Consider the following 16,945-nt stretch of genomic DNA (forward strand, 5'->3'; position numbering starts at 1 on the left):
AATTGTGTTGAAAAATCGTCGAATCACGATTAGAGAAATAGCTGATGATCTTAACATATCGTTTGGCTCATGCCAATCAATTTTAACGGATGTTTTGGGTATGACACGTGTGTCAGCGAAATTCGTTCCAAAACTACGTTCCAAAACGTCGTTACTAGTGAGTAGTGTTTTGGCCAAAAACAATACTATCATCATGCCTCAGCCACCGTATTCACCAGACTTGGCCCCCTGCGACTTTTTCCTTTTCCCAAAATTGAAAAGGCCCACGAAAGGACGAAGATTTGCGACGATTGAGGAGATTAAGGCTGCATCGCTGGAGGAGCTCAAGGCAATACCCAAAAGTGCATTTCAGAAGTGTTTTGACGACTGGAAAAAGCGCTGGCACAAGTGCATTGTATTAGAGGGGGATTATTTTGAAGGGGATAACATAATATTGGATGAATAAATGAATTTTTTTTTTATAAAAATGAAAAGTCACCTTACTTTTTGATCACACCTCGTACATATGTAGTAATGCAAACAAAAAAAATTTTTTTTATATTACACTTATTACACTGATTTTTTTTTATTTTTATTACATTTTTTCGCGATCAATAGCGTTCGAATGCAATTGGTGGCTCGAACATCGCTAGCAGCGCTTTCTGGAAAAAGAAAACGAAAAATTTTTTTGACCACTATTCGCTTTTTCAGCAGAGAATAAAATGCATTAGCACTAGTCACTCTAAATGCGATACCTTATTGCTTATATTTTGATGGCGTTGATGATGTTGATGATGAGGAACACATTGGCGATTTTAATGCTTTTTCACCAGAACTTTTCCAATATCTCGCTTTTTCTCTCGATGATGGTGGAGTTGGCGGATCTGGTGACAAAGGACGGTATCCATTGCGTTCGATCAATTTTCAACGTATATATTCTTTTCGATCCATGTCTTATAGCTTGTAATCGAAGTTTACGATTGAATGAAAAAAGCTATATACACTGTTTATATATACTGTTAGATCGATGACATGTCGCGACACGTTAAGAGAAGCGCCAATGTTTTTTTTGGCTGCTAAACTAAACATAACAGCAAAGGAACAAAGAAGTCACAAATGACATATAATGGGTTATAAGCGCTCAGCCCCACAGTTTGTCCTGGAAGAAGAACGAATCAGTCGCAATAAGACTAATGAAAAAAGTAACCATCGTGCGAACGTTGAGAACATAGCCAACGTAGTCAAATATATTAGAAATATGGATCCGGAACAGTTCGCGAATATTAGAGACAAAGTATTCGAAGTGTTCGAAGAAATGGAAGTAGATTTTGAGGAAATAATAAACCAAAATTCCGACGAAGAAGTGTTATCCGACGATACGGATCACGCAGAGAAATTTGTGCCGTTTCTAGAAATCCGTGCACTGAACAGCCGTACTAAATATTGCATGATCCAATGCTACTATACAACGGGTGATGCTGTAACTGTATGTGCAGCATGTATGATCCGTTTGACTAACACCGATGGAAATATATCTTATAAGGAAACACGATATCGATTATATTAATGCGCTAGGCAATCGGTCTTGCACGAATTGCAGAATGCCAAGTGTGCCAGTGTTATGTACACTATATTTCCGTGCAGCAAGTGCCCACTCTGCACACCTTGAAAAAAACTATTGTGAATAGTATTGTGAGCGAGACGATGCTGGAAAATATGTGGGAAGACTGTAATACAGATGATGTGCTGTATGTTCTCAGTAATTCGCAAAAGAGAGACATAGGTGTACGAATATCGCAATTCCTACGCGATCGAAAATTAGGTATACGTGGTGAGAAAGATGGAATAGTTATCAGAGAGCCCGTTTCTGACTGGTTTTTACTCGCGCGATAGAAAGTGTACCCACGGTTAGAAGACAAATGTTATGAAGACGATGAATATAAAAAGAGACATTGGTAGAATAGAAATGTCAATGTAATAAAGAATGATTATTATTGGGCAAAGAAAATCGCAGATAAAAGTCAGCGTTAGTGCATGTGCATTAAGATTCCCGCGGGTAGTGAAAAGTGCGTCAAACTGCTGATTATTGATATAATGGATGAAGTTTCGAGATTGCAATAAGAATCCTACACTAAAAATGTTTTTAGATAGATGCGACGATTAATGCTTTGAGTGTGGACAGTGTACTTTTGCAAACAAACATAATGACAAGGCGTTAGAACGTTATGACATTTTAGATATATCGCGGGACTGCAACGCATCTGAACGAGTTACATGCAAGTGCTCCGTGGAAGAATGCGATGTGATGTAAAGATTGTGAAAAAACATAGAAAATCATGAGCAAGTGAGATGTGAACAGCTGGAGCAGTGCGGCCAAGTCGCTACTCTGGTGGAGTGTTTCTCGTGGCTGCAACAATGCGACGAGTGCATCGAGTGACTCGAAGAATTTTGTCGTGCCAAGCATCCGCGCCTCGCTGTTGGATACAAACAATCTGTGGTGGCGAGTACGCGAGTGGCGAGTATGCGAGTCGCGACGAAAGATCTCTTATCTAGCGAGAAACTGACGCCGCATTTGAAAGCCGTATATTGACGGGCTGTAGTCAATGCGGATTACATCGAGCCGCGGCGATTTTTGCAAGACGCAAGAGAAATAGTGCTTGAGCGGGTGCGAGACGCTATAGAAAGACACGGTAGTGTAAAAGTGAACACCGCGTTCAACGGTGAGTTTGCGACAAACAACAAACGTGACATTAAGAGTATAAACAATAAGAAGATCGAGATACATCAATTTGCACGAATGGTACGAGCAGCACGTCATCGAGCCCACGTTGACATCATTCGATGAGTTCTAGGAACGCGACAGGGGGTGGGCATTGTCACGTATATTAAATTTGACTATTAATGTGAACAAACTAAATCCCATGTGCGCGGGATGCCATATCAAAGTGCCGCGGGAAATAGCGACAAAATGAGCGGTGATCAGTGTGCGTACGACGGACGTTGTCGCGTGGTCGGTAGTCGCCACTGTACCCGGTTGAAAAAAATACGGATCGGAAATCATCATATCCGCATTACACGACAGTGTTGAATCTCACAGGTATCAAATTTCGAATGATTTTAAAAGACATTTCTAAATTCGAACATTTAAACGCGATGTCGATCAATGTATACAACATTTAAAATAAACAGGTCCTTCCTCTGCTACTCACCGATGATAAGAAGGAGAAGCACGTGAACATTCTATATATGCAAGATTCACGCAATGATGGTATCGGTCACTTTCCGTAGATCAAGAACCTGTCGCGCCTCGTGAGTTCGTAACTCAACAGACAAAAGAACAAGCAATATTTCTGCGATCGGTAAGTATAGTAAGAAAAGCCAATAAAAAACAATATGTAAAAAAATAGTGAAAAATAATTTCTCTATTTATTTAGTGCTTCCATTATTTTGGCTCGTGTGAAAAATTACAGTCACACGTGACGTGGACTGTCAGAAGATGAATGACTGTGCCATCCGACTGCCGAACGAGAATGACAAGTGGCTAGAATTCAGCAATCACTGCAACCAGGAACGAGTGCCGTTCATCGTCTACGCTGACCTGGAGTACGTTCACATTTCAAAAGATAAAACCCAACAAGGAAGACGCATTGTCGTACGCGTATCAGCAACACGAGATATTCAGTATAGGCTGTTACGGACGATGCTCGTATGACGACGAGTTATCGTCGTATAGTACGACTTCCGTCGCGATATAGATTGCGTCACGTGGTTCGCGCGACAACTCGAAAACTTGACGCATTGCGTGAAATATATTATATTCGCCAACGTCCTCATGGAAACGTTATCGAAACAACAATAGGAAGTGTAGCGTGACGCGTTATCACATCTGCGAGAAATCGTGCCGGACGATACGTGAGTACGCGATTATTGCCATCTCACCGGTAGATACTGCGATCCAGCGCATACAAATTGTAACCTAAATAATAAAAATTCGTTTTATATTCCGGTCGTATTTCATAATTTATCGGTCTACGATGCGCACTTTATAATTAAAGAAATTGCTACCGCGTACGACAGAAATATAGATCTCCATCCAATAACGAAGGAAAAATTCATTTCATTAACTAAACATGTCGATAGCACCAAAGGCAAAAATGAAAAGAATTTTCAGAAAAATTGCTTAAAATTACGTTTTATTGATTTTTTCAAATTTCTGAGTACAAGTCTAGAAAAATTGGCGTCATATTTCGATAAGATAAATTAAAAATTGTACATCCCAAATTTTCAACACTATCAGATGAAGATTTTGAATTACTGACTCGTAAAAGTGTCTTACAAGTATATTGACTGCGTCGAAAAATTACATGACATGCGCTTACCCCGCGAATTATTGTTCAGTTCGGTTGACAGATGATACCGTATCCCAGAGCGATTATGTTCACGCCACAAACGTCTGACAGCGGTTCTCCATTTGCACGCTAGGCAAGTACAATGATTTATACTTGAAAACAGATGTCTTATAATTAGCTTATTTTTAAAAATTTCCGCGAAAGTTGCATCGCGAGTTACGGCCTCGATTTTGCGCATTACTACACCTTGTCTGGTTTCACGTGGGATGCCATGCTAAAATATATGCGCGTAAGATTTGAGTTGCTCACCGACATCGATCGATGGTCATGTTCATCGAGCGCAGTATACGCGGAGGCTAATAACAAGTACATGTGTTCGTACGACCCATCGAAACCGACATGGTACCTCATGTACTGCAACGTGAATAATCTGTACGGATGGATGACATGTCAGCCATTCCCATACGCCAACTTTCGATGGATCGAAAACGCTGCGAACTTTGATGTAAGCGTGATCGCTTCAAATTCGTCCACTAGTTATATTCTCGAGGTCGATCTCGAGTATCCGCAGCATCTGCACGGTCGACACACTGACCTACCTTTCTATCCGATGCACAACAAATCGGCAATCGCGAGAATAAACCGCTTGCGATGCTGCACGATAAACAGCGTTACCCACTAGCGTCATCCACTATCGTAACTAGCAGCAATGTACTCATTCACGATCTTCGCATAACAAAAATCCATTGGTGTTACAATTTACTCAATCCGCTTGGCTTTGCAATTCTATTGAACTCAATCAAATTTCAGAATGCCCGAAAAAAATAATTTCAAGAAAAATTTGTATAAATTAATGTACAACGTGATATTCGGTAAAATTATAGAAAACGTTCGAAATCACGTAGACGTAAGATTATTAACAAAATGAAACGGACGGTACGGCGCGGAAGCAATGATCGCAAAGCCAAATTTCCACCAAAAAATTTTATCGCCATCGGACTGTGCAAACTATAGGTTAAGAAGCCGATTTACGTAGGTTGCATACTTGACATATCGAATGTCTACTTGTACGAATTTCACCACGAGTATATGTTGTCACTGTTTCGCGACAAATGTAAAATTATGTACAACACGGACAGTCTTATATACTGCGAGGATGTTTACGAGACTATGAAACACGATATCGCTAGATTTTACACGAGCGATTATCCGATGGATAACGCGTACGGTATGCCTCTCGCGAATAAGAAAGTATCCGATAAAGGACAAAAAAACGGTGCGATGATGACCGAATTTGTAGATCTCAGGGAGAAGATGTACGCGGTGAGAGTGAATGGTAAGAAGGAGATTAAAAAGGCGAAAGTAAAAAGTATCGTCGTAGCGTGAATGATAAAGTTCGACGATTGAACGCGATGTTTGAACGAAGAGATTGAAATGACTCGTCGCCAATCGTGTATATTATCTAAACTGCACAAGGCGTACACGATATCCGAATCAAAAATCGCTCTGAGTCCATACAACGACAAACGATACGTCGTACCGGATTCGACGGAGACGTTACCGTGGGGGCATTGTCGGATACCTTTGTATAATAATATATTATATATAATATATATATACTCGTATGTATCAAAACACACACACACACACACACACACACACATTTATACTATTATGTTTTTTTATACTATTACATTTTTTATATTTTCATACAGTGTATATATGTATTATTGTATTATTAAGTCAATTAGAAAGTTCTGTCCGTTTAGCGGTGAATAGCTGTAGCTAGAACTGTTGATAACTCTAATATCTAAATCAAGCTTAATTTTTTAGTTTTACCATCTGTCAATAAAATTTAGTATATAAAAGTATACGTTTGCATCAATAACATTGCTATTTACTGCATCGAAATTTGAGCCAAATAAGCGTCATTTGCACAAAGTGTTAATCTTTTGCTTCAAATGGAAGAAAACTGCAGCTGAAGCTCGAATGCTTGTAGAAATTTATGATGATAATGCTCCTTCCGACAAAACATGTAAAGAATGGTTTCGACGCTTTAAAAGATGATTTTGATGTGGACGGCCAAGAGAATTTGAAGACGAAGAATTGCAGGCATTGGTGGATGAAGACTCATATCAAACGCAAAAACAACTTGCAGAAACATTAAATTGTGCTCAATCTGTTATTTCCGTTCGTTTTAAAGCCTTGGGAAAGATCTACAAGGAAGGAAGATAGGTCCCATATGAACTGAAGCCAAGAGACATTAAAAGGAGAAAAACCATCTGCGAAATTCTGCTTGCTAGGCAACAAAGGAAGGGGTTTTTCCACCGAATTGTGACTGGCGATGAAAAGTGGATCTATTTCGATAACCCCAAACGCTGAAAAGTCATTTGCGATCCAGGCCAACCATCGACATAGGCGCCAAAGCGGAATATCCACGAAAAGAAGGTAATGTTCTGTATTTGGTGGGATCAAAAGGGTGTAGTGTACCACGAGCTGTTGAAATCTGGTCAAACAGTCACAGGGGATCTCTACCGAGAACAAATTATCCATTTGAGTCGAGCTTTGCACGGAAAACGACCAGAATATGAAACGAGACAGCATAAAGCGATTTTGTTTCATGACAACGCTCGGCCTTAAGTCACAAAACTTGTCAAGGAAACATTAAAAACACTTCGCTGGGAAGTGCTACCCCAAGCAGCTTATTAACCAGACTGTGCCCTTTCCGACTATAACTTGTTTCGATCGATGCACTTGCAGAGGAATACTTCAATTCTTATAAAGAAAAATGGATCTCCGAATAGCCTCCAAAGATGAGTTATTCTTTCGCCGCGGAATTCGCTTACTGCCCGAAAGATGAGAAAAAGTCATCGTTAACGATGGACAATATTTTGATTGAGGTATTTTTCCATTTTGTTTTTTAAAAAAATTGAAATAAAACCATACTTTTTGCAAAAAAATGAACGGAACTTTCTAATTGATCTAATATTATTATACTTTATGTATTATTATAATTTCTTTTTACTTTATGTATGTTTTTCTACATTTTTTAAATATTTTTATACTCTGTACTATTATGTACTATTATAATTTACACGTCATCATGCATGTTTTTTACATTTATATAAGTATTACTATTTTGTTTCATGTAATACTATTTATTATGTATTACTATTATTTCATGTATTGTATATTTATATACAATTATATACGTATTTTATATTTGTATACTCCAAATCGAAGATGGAAGGGATAATACAAAATATATTTTACACGTTTATATACTTATATTGTTAATTTGTTACATCTATACAAAATATATATGAGTAAATTTTATCAAATAACATTGTTTTGTGTATCCATGAATTGTGCGATCCATCGAATTCCAACCACTTGACGTACATTTTGTCTCCTTTCCTGCGTAATACTTTCTCCATGTCCGGATGAGTAGCGCGATGCAACTCGTACTCGTAGAACGCTCCAGCGACGGATTTTCCGCGATGGTCTTCGAGTAAATAGATTACGGAATTGGTACGCTGCATCTTAACGATCGTAAATACCTCAGCGGTCTAATTTGGCGTGTAACCCTTCACAAAAATCGTCTTGTACCTGCTCACGCGTAACGAATTGCCTACTTTAAATTTTGCAAAATCCGCGATCTTTATCGCACTGTATATTGTGCCCAAGAGAGCCTTTCGATGACCGCGGAAGTTACGTCGGCGAGTCGCATGCCGATAGTGCTTGCGCGCGTTGTAATCTGATACGAGACGCGGCAGCTTGTCCACCACTTGTAATTGCTGTTGAGTGTAAACGTCTTCCACATATCGTTTTTGCGATTGAACCGTTCGACCACTGACGCTTTCAACAAATACGTGGAATAGTGGATTAACGTTGTGCTTTTTTCAAGATTTTCTACACATCAGCGTTGTAAAACTCTTTCCCCATATTCGTTTGCAAATTTTTCGGACATTTTCCACTCTCTCGAACGATCTCAGCGATAGCGTAAGCCGTCTCGCTTCCACCCTTGCTCTTGAGTGGTACGACTCACGCGTACTTGCTCAACAGCAATTGATGACGGTGAGTGAAGGCCTCTGTTGAAGTCCGAATACGGGTGCATCTCAACGATATCAGTCTGCCACAGATCGTCATATTCCCGGATTATGACGCGCCTTTGCGGAAAATTTCTTTTCGCAGAAGCATGCAATTCCTCGACGAGTCGACATCTCTCGGAACTAACATTTCTCTTTTCAAAGAACTAGAAAGGATACGGGCAGTAGGAGTCAAGCGCAGAAGACGTCGCGCAAATAATATATCTATGAAGTGTGAAACTTCTTTATTAACTAAAACGCGTTTACATGTTTCGGCTCACTTTTGAGCCCTTCTCAGAGACAACTAATACATACATAAACTGTGAATAAAAATTATCCTGTCATGGTGAGCTCTACTACCCTAAGAATTTAAATGCCAGAATTAAACTCAAAAAGAATGAAAGAAAAAGAAAAAAGAAAAAAGATGGAAAAAAAATGGAAATATCGAAATAGAAAAAATGAAAAACTAATTTATCAAAAATCTTAAGATTATAATTAAATATCTCGAAAATAAGGACGCTCACCCTGATCACAAATCACAAACTATATCGCGAACATTACTATGAATGATTCAAAAATCGGTTCTCGACATTTTTTGGTCAATCAGTGTCAGACACAGTGAGTCACTTTTAGTTTTAACTAGTATTATTGAAGCTAACAAATGAAAAATTTTGCATTGGAACGTTAATCAATTCCATGAAAATAAAAGTTGGAAAGTAATAAAAAATCACGCCAGAAAGACTCATTAATTACTGCGCACGAACGACACTGAATAACTAGATGTGACAACAACACAAGTCTTTATAGCTTATCTACGAGTATAATCGGGCCTTGGGAAGCCTCTCCATATCCGTCTGCAAGTTGAGTCCATGCGTCTGTCTTCTGATCAATATCATCTCCGAAATTAATCTCTTTCTGTAGTGAAGCTCCTCGTCCAGTATTGTAACATTGTCCCAATCGAAATCATGGCCTTCTTGTAACCGATACTCCGTTATGACATTACAAGTAGAGGTGTTCTATCTGATGTGGTTCTTATGCTTCGTGATTCTTGACTTTAGCTGTCTACACATCTGTCCCACATTACTTGCATCGCAACTCTTACACAAGATCTTATAAACAACATTCGACTTCTTGTCACGCGGTCGTATTTAATTATAATCTTAAGATTTTTGATAAATAAGTTTTTCATTATTTTCTATTTCGATATTTCCATTATTTCCATTATTATATATATTTCCATTTTACTTATATACAATATATTTTTTCGTTCTTTTTTCTTTTTCTTTTTCTTTCATTCTTTTTGGGTTTAATTCTGGCATTTAAATTCTCGGGGTAGGGGAGCTCACCATGACAGGATAATTTTTATTCACAGTTTATGTGTTAGTTTGTGTTGTCTCTGAGAAGGGCTCAAAAGTGAGCCGAAACGTAAGCGCATTTTAGTTAATAAAGAAGTTTCACACTTCATAGATATATTATTTGCGCGACATCTTCTACGCTTGACTCCTACTGCCCGTATCCTTTCCAGTTCTTCGATATATAAGGAGTTTTGATTGGTTTTCTCTTTTCATCTCTTTCTCATGATTCGACGCGTAATACATAAGTACAAAAAAATATTGTATTTTTTCTCGCTGGTGTCATTCGACTGACTTCTTTTATGAATACGCGATTTCATTTATAATAAGACCGGCTTCCCAAAGTTCCTCGATGATCGACAGCATCTTGTTGTCATGAGCGTTGTTGCCTGCTCGGTGCGAAGCGTCGAGCATCGTAGACAATCCACCAGCTCGTTGGGATCATTCCAGTGCACGTAATCGATCATATATTGTCGTTCAATGTCATTGTGAGACAGAGACCTGTTCCAAATTTCTTCTTCTGTTTCTTGTGTGTGATCGACATCAACGGCGCAATTACATGTTTGAAAAAACGTTTATTGCTAGATATCAGCCCATCTTTGTGTATGTAAACGCCGTACACGTGATCTATACCACTCTCTTTATCTTGCGCTCCACTCAGGACAGCTTCGACGTAATTTTGACCCAGCGAGCCCAAGCCGGTTCGTAACTCCTTTCGACCTTCCAATATTTGCAGCTGATTTTGAATCTTTGTCGTTAGCGAATCTTCCGTTGTTTCAAAAACGTCCTCCAACGACTCTATCTTCAGTACGATTTTGACACGCGGGGTGAACGTTATCGGTTGTGCACGATCGTGCGATTGATCATTGTATTTATGCAGAGTCATAGAATGCTCGAACGTCTCGCTCGCGTCTTCTCCCTCCTCTTGTTCCTCTGTCTCCTTCTTCTCACGTTTAGAGGTAGTCGCTGCATTTTCGTCGCGCGATTCTCTGTTTGCCACGCGCACGCCGGAGCTGTCGACAAAAAGTCGCAGCGGTTCGATAAGAGATTTAAAATGTCCGTTCAACGCGATGTCTTCCTCGATTCTACTCTTCAGAGCGCGATGTTTCTTGCGGATTGATTCGCGGTTCGCGACGCGATTGCAACACAATTTCATGCTCACACTACGAACTGTGCGCTCTCGAACGACTATTTAAAGGCGCGTGAACCCGCGAATCGTGCAGTAGCAAAATGTATCTCGTGTTGTGTTATCCTTCCGATATTCAAGACTTGAGCGCCGAGCAGTTACAATATATACCGAAGGTTGTACTTTTACGCGTGTACGGCGATTATATCGAACACATCTGGGACAAGCTTCCGGAACACGTGAAGTCAGATTCGGAGGTTCGAATCTATGGTCACTGCGACGAGCACTACAATCAGCCGTGGCAGCGGACGCACATTGACGGTTCCGCACCTAAAATAAAGGATTGTAGTAAATGTTGGCGGCGCGCGGCGGTCTGCTGAGTCGAGCGATAAACGCACTTCCTTTCAAGTTATTGTATATATTCCTGGCTACCAGTTTTGCGGCCCAGGCACTCGGCTTACGAAGCGATTAGCCAGAAGTGACGCAGACATAAATCCACGCGGCGTGCCGAGAACACATTGCGTATTCTTGGAGCAACGATCTCACCGATCGATAGGCGGACAAGGTACTAGCCGTGAAAGCGAGAGAGCCGCCGCTGCTGCCATCTGGGCAGCGATAAAAACCAAGACCAAGATCGGGCACGAAACCGAAGAAGAAAACGGCGAGGAAAATGGCGAAGAAAAAGCGGACATTTCGACGGCAAAACGAGACGATGCGTTACCGTTTCTGCCAATGTTGGGCGCGCTCGGCAAAGCGGCCAGCGTGGCGAAAGCGGTAAACGACGGTAAAACCGCACGACATTAGCTTGAAGAGCTGCAACGCTACGATCGCGCGATGAAACAGGTCGTGAATTGTATTTCGCTTCGTACAAATACGAACGCGGACTGTATCTCGGCTCGTACAAACGCGGACAGGGCGTAGCTGCAAAGAAAAAAAACGCCAAAGAAACGATAAAAATGTCATCTGGTGCAACTACCAATGTGCAATTCAATGAGCTCGCGAGACGTACTATACTTTAGAGTTACGTTTTACGTTTTCATGCGTAACGCGTTACCGATGAACGGTGCGCGCCGAAACGAAAACGGTGTAGCGTGAATCTGGGCGATGTGGCGGGGCCTGATACTCACTGGGTAACATACGCGAAGAGAATCAACCGCGTCATGTACTTTGACAATTTCGGTAATTTTTGACTGCCCAAGGATCTGGTGCGATATTTCAGGAACGGCACTACGACGATAGAGTACAATCGCATGTCCTATCAGACGTACGATCAGAGCTTCTGCGGACAGATGTGTCTGCAATTTATATATATGTATATACATATTATACTTTCTTTTGCAGAGCATCTTATTGTAATAAACCCTCGTATATTGGAAACAAGATTTACACTAACTTCTTCAGCTTATACGTATATACCTGGATGTCGGAATCGTCACGGGACTTGTGTCTTTTGTGGAAATTGCAATTGGCGACAACCAAGGTAACAACATAATCTTGCCTCGTGCAATGTGGGCTTTCATCAAAAAACGTGCGAATATTGACCGATTCGTGCAATCAATAGCACCATCTTCATTATCGATCCAAAATCTTGTGATGGAAATAGTAAATATGCGTGATGTGAATATGGTCAAATTAACACTGCGCGATACATGTCTGTGTATGAAGTCGTCAATCGTGCTCTTCATTTTCGAACTCGAACATTGCATCGAGAACGTATATTCTGAATTATGCTAGTATATTGTCAATGAAAAATTAGAATATTTTGTAATACTTTTAAATGAAAATTGTGTCATCGATAAATGTGATGCTGTAGATTTTTTGCGCAAAATTTATATTAAAAAATCAAATATAAAGTGAGTTAATAGTTTATGCTTTAGATAATATTGTGTTACGTCCAAATTCAGGAAAATGGATTTAAAGAGAGAAGGGAATAGAAAGGAGTGTGGAAGGACGGTCAGACTCTTGTTTCGCAGGTATCCACCCAGAAGCAAATACTGCGAGTCGAACGCACCCTTTTTATTGCTCACTTCGGAATATGGGTCAACGTCTCGTAAAGACGCTATGACATCTGTTTCCTATAAGCGGTGCGATCGTCGGACCGAATTTCGAATCAAGGAAATCCCTTTAACTCGGGAATGGACCACGTGCGAGCTTGTTAGGGCAAGGTTTTAATGATTACGGGGGTTTAATGGGGGAGGGTTTCAAAAGTGAACGAGGGTGAGAAGAATAATTACTAACATTATTTATTGTTGCTTATCAAAAGATACGAATAACAGGCGGTTATATAACAATAGGCGCATTTACATTGTGCGTGCATGCGTGCGTGCGTGCGTGAATGGGACTTACTATTGTTCTGCGGATATGGATGGATCTAACGGCCGAAAATTTTTGGTCCCAGCACTCCACGGAGGGTTCCCACTCGGATGCGGAGGCTCCGGTCGAGTCACTCTTGTTTAAGGTCCAAAGGAGATGGAGTTCGAGCGAGAACTGCGTCTAGTCGCAAACCGGCAGGGTTTCGTTTGGAAAAACTAACGACTGACAACTAATAATTAAGAACTGGCAACTAATAACTGACGATTGCTTGAAAAGTGACTGATGACTACTGATTGCTGATTTCTGAGTTCTGACTTCTGACTTCTGACTTCTGACTGCACGTTCTTCGTGGAGGGCCTCTTTTTATATTGGCGAGTTAGTGGTGCCGAGTGCAGAGCACACGTGTACCTAATCTAGGATTAGGATTAAGGATATCGGTTGTGAAATGAGATACAGGAGTATGTGTCTAAGACAACTTTCGTCATCGACCATTTGCCGGATGTCCAATAGTTTAGAGCCACATGTGTCATTTATTACAGACAACTGCTGTTTTATAATTCTTAATCTATTTATTCTTCCTGTTCCTTGGGATAAAGTTCGCCTATTCGGCACTTGGTTCAAATATCCAATCCAACGACTCCGTCCCGAATGGATTATTAGTTCAAAAAGATAAATGTTATTCGGCTCGTCGCTATTGTAACTTCTCGTGGTAGAAACAGATGATCTACCGGTATTACTTGTTAATAATTTTTATGGTGATAACGAAAGTTTTCAGTCGAAGAAAAGAACTGTGGAGTTTGTAATAATTATAAACAGTGTGAAAAGTAAATATACATTTTATTGCTAATCGGAAGCAGATACTAAAAATTCGATTTAAAATTAACGAAATTAAATTAAATTAAAGTTTCTGCTTATAAATCTTGTAAGAACTATATATTGTAAAATTACGTTATATATAAAAGTAAAAGTATATTTAAACTATAAACATACATTAGATGTATGACATTATTCATTCCTTTCTTATTATCGCAGCGCTATCATATTACGCGCGCCGCTAGCATCTTCGCACTCGACGGTACTGCGACAGACGGTCACGACCCTATTAAGCGTTCTCTCTATTTAAATCATTAAATAGAAAACGTATGATAAAATATTTTTGCGTGCGAGAAGAAGATACAACGGGAGTGATAACGCGGCGGGAAAGATAACGAAACATAAGAAGAAGAGAGATGATAAGTATACCATATGCAGTAAGTGTATGCAAGCCTTTGTTATCAATGCATTTTTGGAGAAGGCAGTGGGCGGCGGCGGGGATGAAAATAATACGGAACGCTTAGCGGAATGTCATCACACGTACCATATTTACGTAATCTATCAACCGGGGTCCTATGTATTTATATAAATAGCGATGCTGCCAACCGAGGATCTTCCCCGCGCTGTCCTTTCCCCTGCGCCCCACGCCCCACTCAGAGGACCACAGTTAGAACCGGCCTCGAGGGGGTAACCACTAGCTGAAATATTGTCCGACAGATTACATGATTTCATGTAATTTTATATGATTTCGTCTGACAAATAATTTTTTTATTACATATGAAGTCATTTGGTAAAATATGATTTTATTTAATATTATGCAATGATTCCTCGTAGTTGCATATGTATTGGGTGGTCCGGAAAGTCCGTGCGGATTTTTTCATTGATTTTTCAAAAGTTTTTTTATTTGTTGCGAAATTTTCGTTACGATTATATCATTCGCTAGAGCAAAGTTTCAGCTTTAAGAATCTGTTTTTTAAATTGCGATATGATGATTTTTATCGGAGTTATGAGCAATCGAAATCAGAATGCTTCTTTACTTAACTCGCGAATAACTCAGAAACAAAAAATTATAGGAACATTTTTAAAAAATGATTTTGTAGGGAAAGCTTTAAGTTTTCACGATGGGTAGTCGAAAATTTTCGTAAATTTTTTTTGGGCACGTGAGAGACCCCCAAAGTGAAAAGAAAATTTTTTATCTTTTTCAGCTCGTAGTTTTTGGTATGTAAAAATTATCAAACTCATATAAACTTAAAAAATGTGATAAGCTTTTAAAAGTAGAGATTTCAAGCTTTAAAACCCTTTTTTTAAATTTAAATTTCGTTCATTTTTGACGAAGGTATCGTATATACAATTTTTCATTGTAAAATCCGCACGGACTTTCCGGACCACCCAATAATTATCGAATTATACATAGAGATTTCATATGAATTTTATAATGATTTCAAGAACTCTGTCCCAGGATTACGTTAAGTTACCCCCTTGTCCGGCCTAGTATCCCTACTTAAACTTCTTGAAACTTATGCGGTCTTTCTTTTTTTCTTAATTTACATCTTATGCTGTGAACTTTTACTGATAGCAAAGATTTTCACTAACTTGTACAAATCGAGATAATCTCTTATCAGACTGTATAAACGTGTAAGTGTGGATAAGAATGTAGATATGTCACAGTTGACCCGAATACGAATCAATCCTTTTCTTGTATCTGTAATCGTATGAGAAAACGTCTTGGGAAATAAATTGGAATAATTTATTTATTTATTTATTGTGCAATGTGTACAAAATTATGGTTACAGAAAAAAAAAACTAAAACAAACATATAAAATAAAATATAATACATATGCACAAATGGTGAGGCTCCAGCAAATCTGCTACTCTAACGCCTACTCTAAAGAAAGTAACAAGATATATCAATAGATGTTAAAAAGTCAGTACTAATAAATAAATATACAAAACTGAATACAGCCTTAATTACAATAAAAGACAAGATAACAAGTGAACATATGCAAAACTAAATACATCCTTAAATTAGAAGAAAGATAATAATAAGTACAATACATGATGGTGACAGATTAAAACATATTGCGACGTAAGTGAAAAATAACCGCAAACTGCAATTTAATTTTGTTTTTATTTTTTTATTTATTGAGCAGACGGCAGTGGAACGAGATGCAACGGCAGCTGCGGCTGCGGCCGTCGAGGATTCAACTTTTCCGTCCGGAAGTCTGCATAGAGCGCGTAGGTCGGAGATGCTAAAAGAGAGAAAAGCGGAGAGGGAAAAAGAACGCGAAAAAGAACGGAATAAAGATAAGGAACAGGAAAAACCGAGATCGAGCAGCGAGAAGGTTTGACTAGTGGTCAATAGCGAGGAGGTAAAGAATTCTGTTTAATCTTATACATTAATCACATAGGAATCGATCTAAATTAACCTATTCTGTCATAATTATGTTTTTCTGTTGGCAGGTATGGTTGTGACAAAAACAGTGTCCCGTTGAAAGCAAGAAGACACGAAGAAACCGAAAGAAAAGAGAGAAAAAAGATTTTAAAGACTCAAGTTGTATCCTTTAAAAGATAGGAGACTGCCTGTATTTATATGAAACAGATCAAACTCATAGCGATCAATGTGTGATAGCGATATCTTCGTAATTATTAGATGTACGATATAGCTCTTGAAGTTAAAATCTTTAATGAACCTCAGACATACGAGGGTCGTTCGAAAAGTCCGTGCAAAGTCACTGCTGATGGCACTACTGGCGCGTATCAAGGTTAGATTTAGTTAGTAGCATCTCTTGGAGGAACACACACCAAGTTACAGCCAGATCGGTCTATTTGTTTGTGTTTGGCATTCATTTGAATCGAGGAAGTCGAGGGGGGTTTGTTTCTGCAATCACGTCCTCGTTTCCATAAAATCTTTTTCCCGCCAGCCAT

General features: G+C 39.3%; 1 protein-coding gene across 4 annotated transcripts in view; it reads left to right on the forward strand.

Annotated features, from left to right (window-relative positions):
* LOC108750153 (probable G-protein coupled receptor CG31760) overlaps positions 1 to 16,715 on the forward strand; it is a 240,262-nt gene extending 223,547 nt beyond the window's left edge. For 3 of the 4 annotated variants that reach the window (XM_018489417.1, XM_018489420.1, XM_018489419.1), the window contains 2 exons: positions 16,168 to 16,389; positions 16,481 to 16,715. In XM_018489417.1, the coding sequence (XP_018344919.1) occupies positions 16,168 to 16,368 (201 nt within the window). In that variant the 3' untranslated portion in view covers positions 16,369 to 16,389; positions 16,481 to 16,715. The remainder of the gene's footprint in view (positions 1 to 16,167; positions 16,390 to 16,480) is intronic. The other variant, XM_018489418.1, reaches the window with a different exon arrangement.
* The last annotated feature ends 230 nt before the right edge of the window (positions 16,716 to 16,945 follow it).

This window comes from Trachymyrmex septentrionalis, unplaced genomic scaffold (assembly GCF_001594115.1).
Source record: "Trachymyrmex septentrionalis isolate Tsep2-gDNA-1 unplaced genomic scaffold, Tsep1.0 scaffold33, whole genome shotgun sequence".
Lineage (NCBI taxonomy): Eukaryota > Metazoa > Arthropoda > Insecta > Hymenoptera > Formicidae > Trachymyrmex > Trachymyrmex septentrionalis.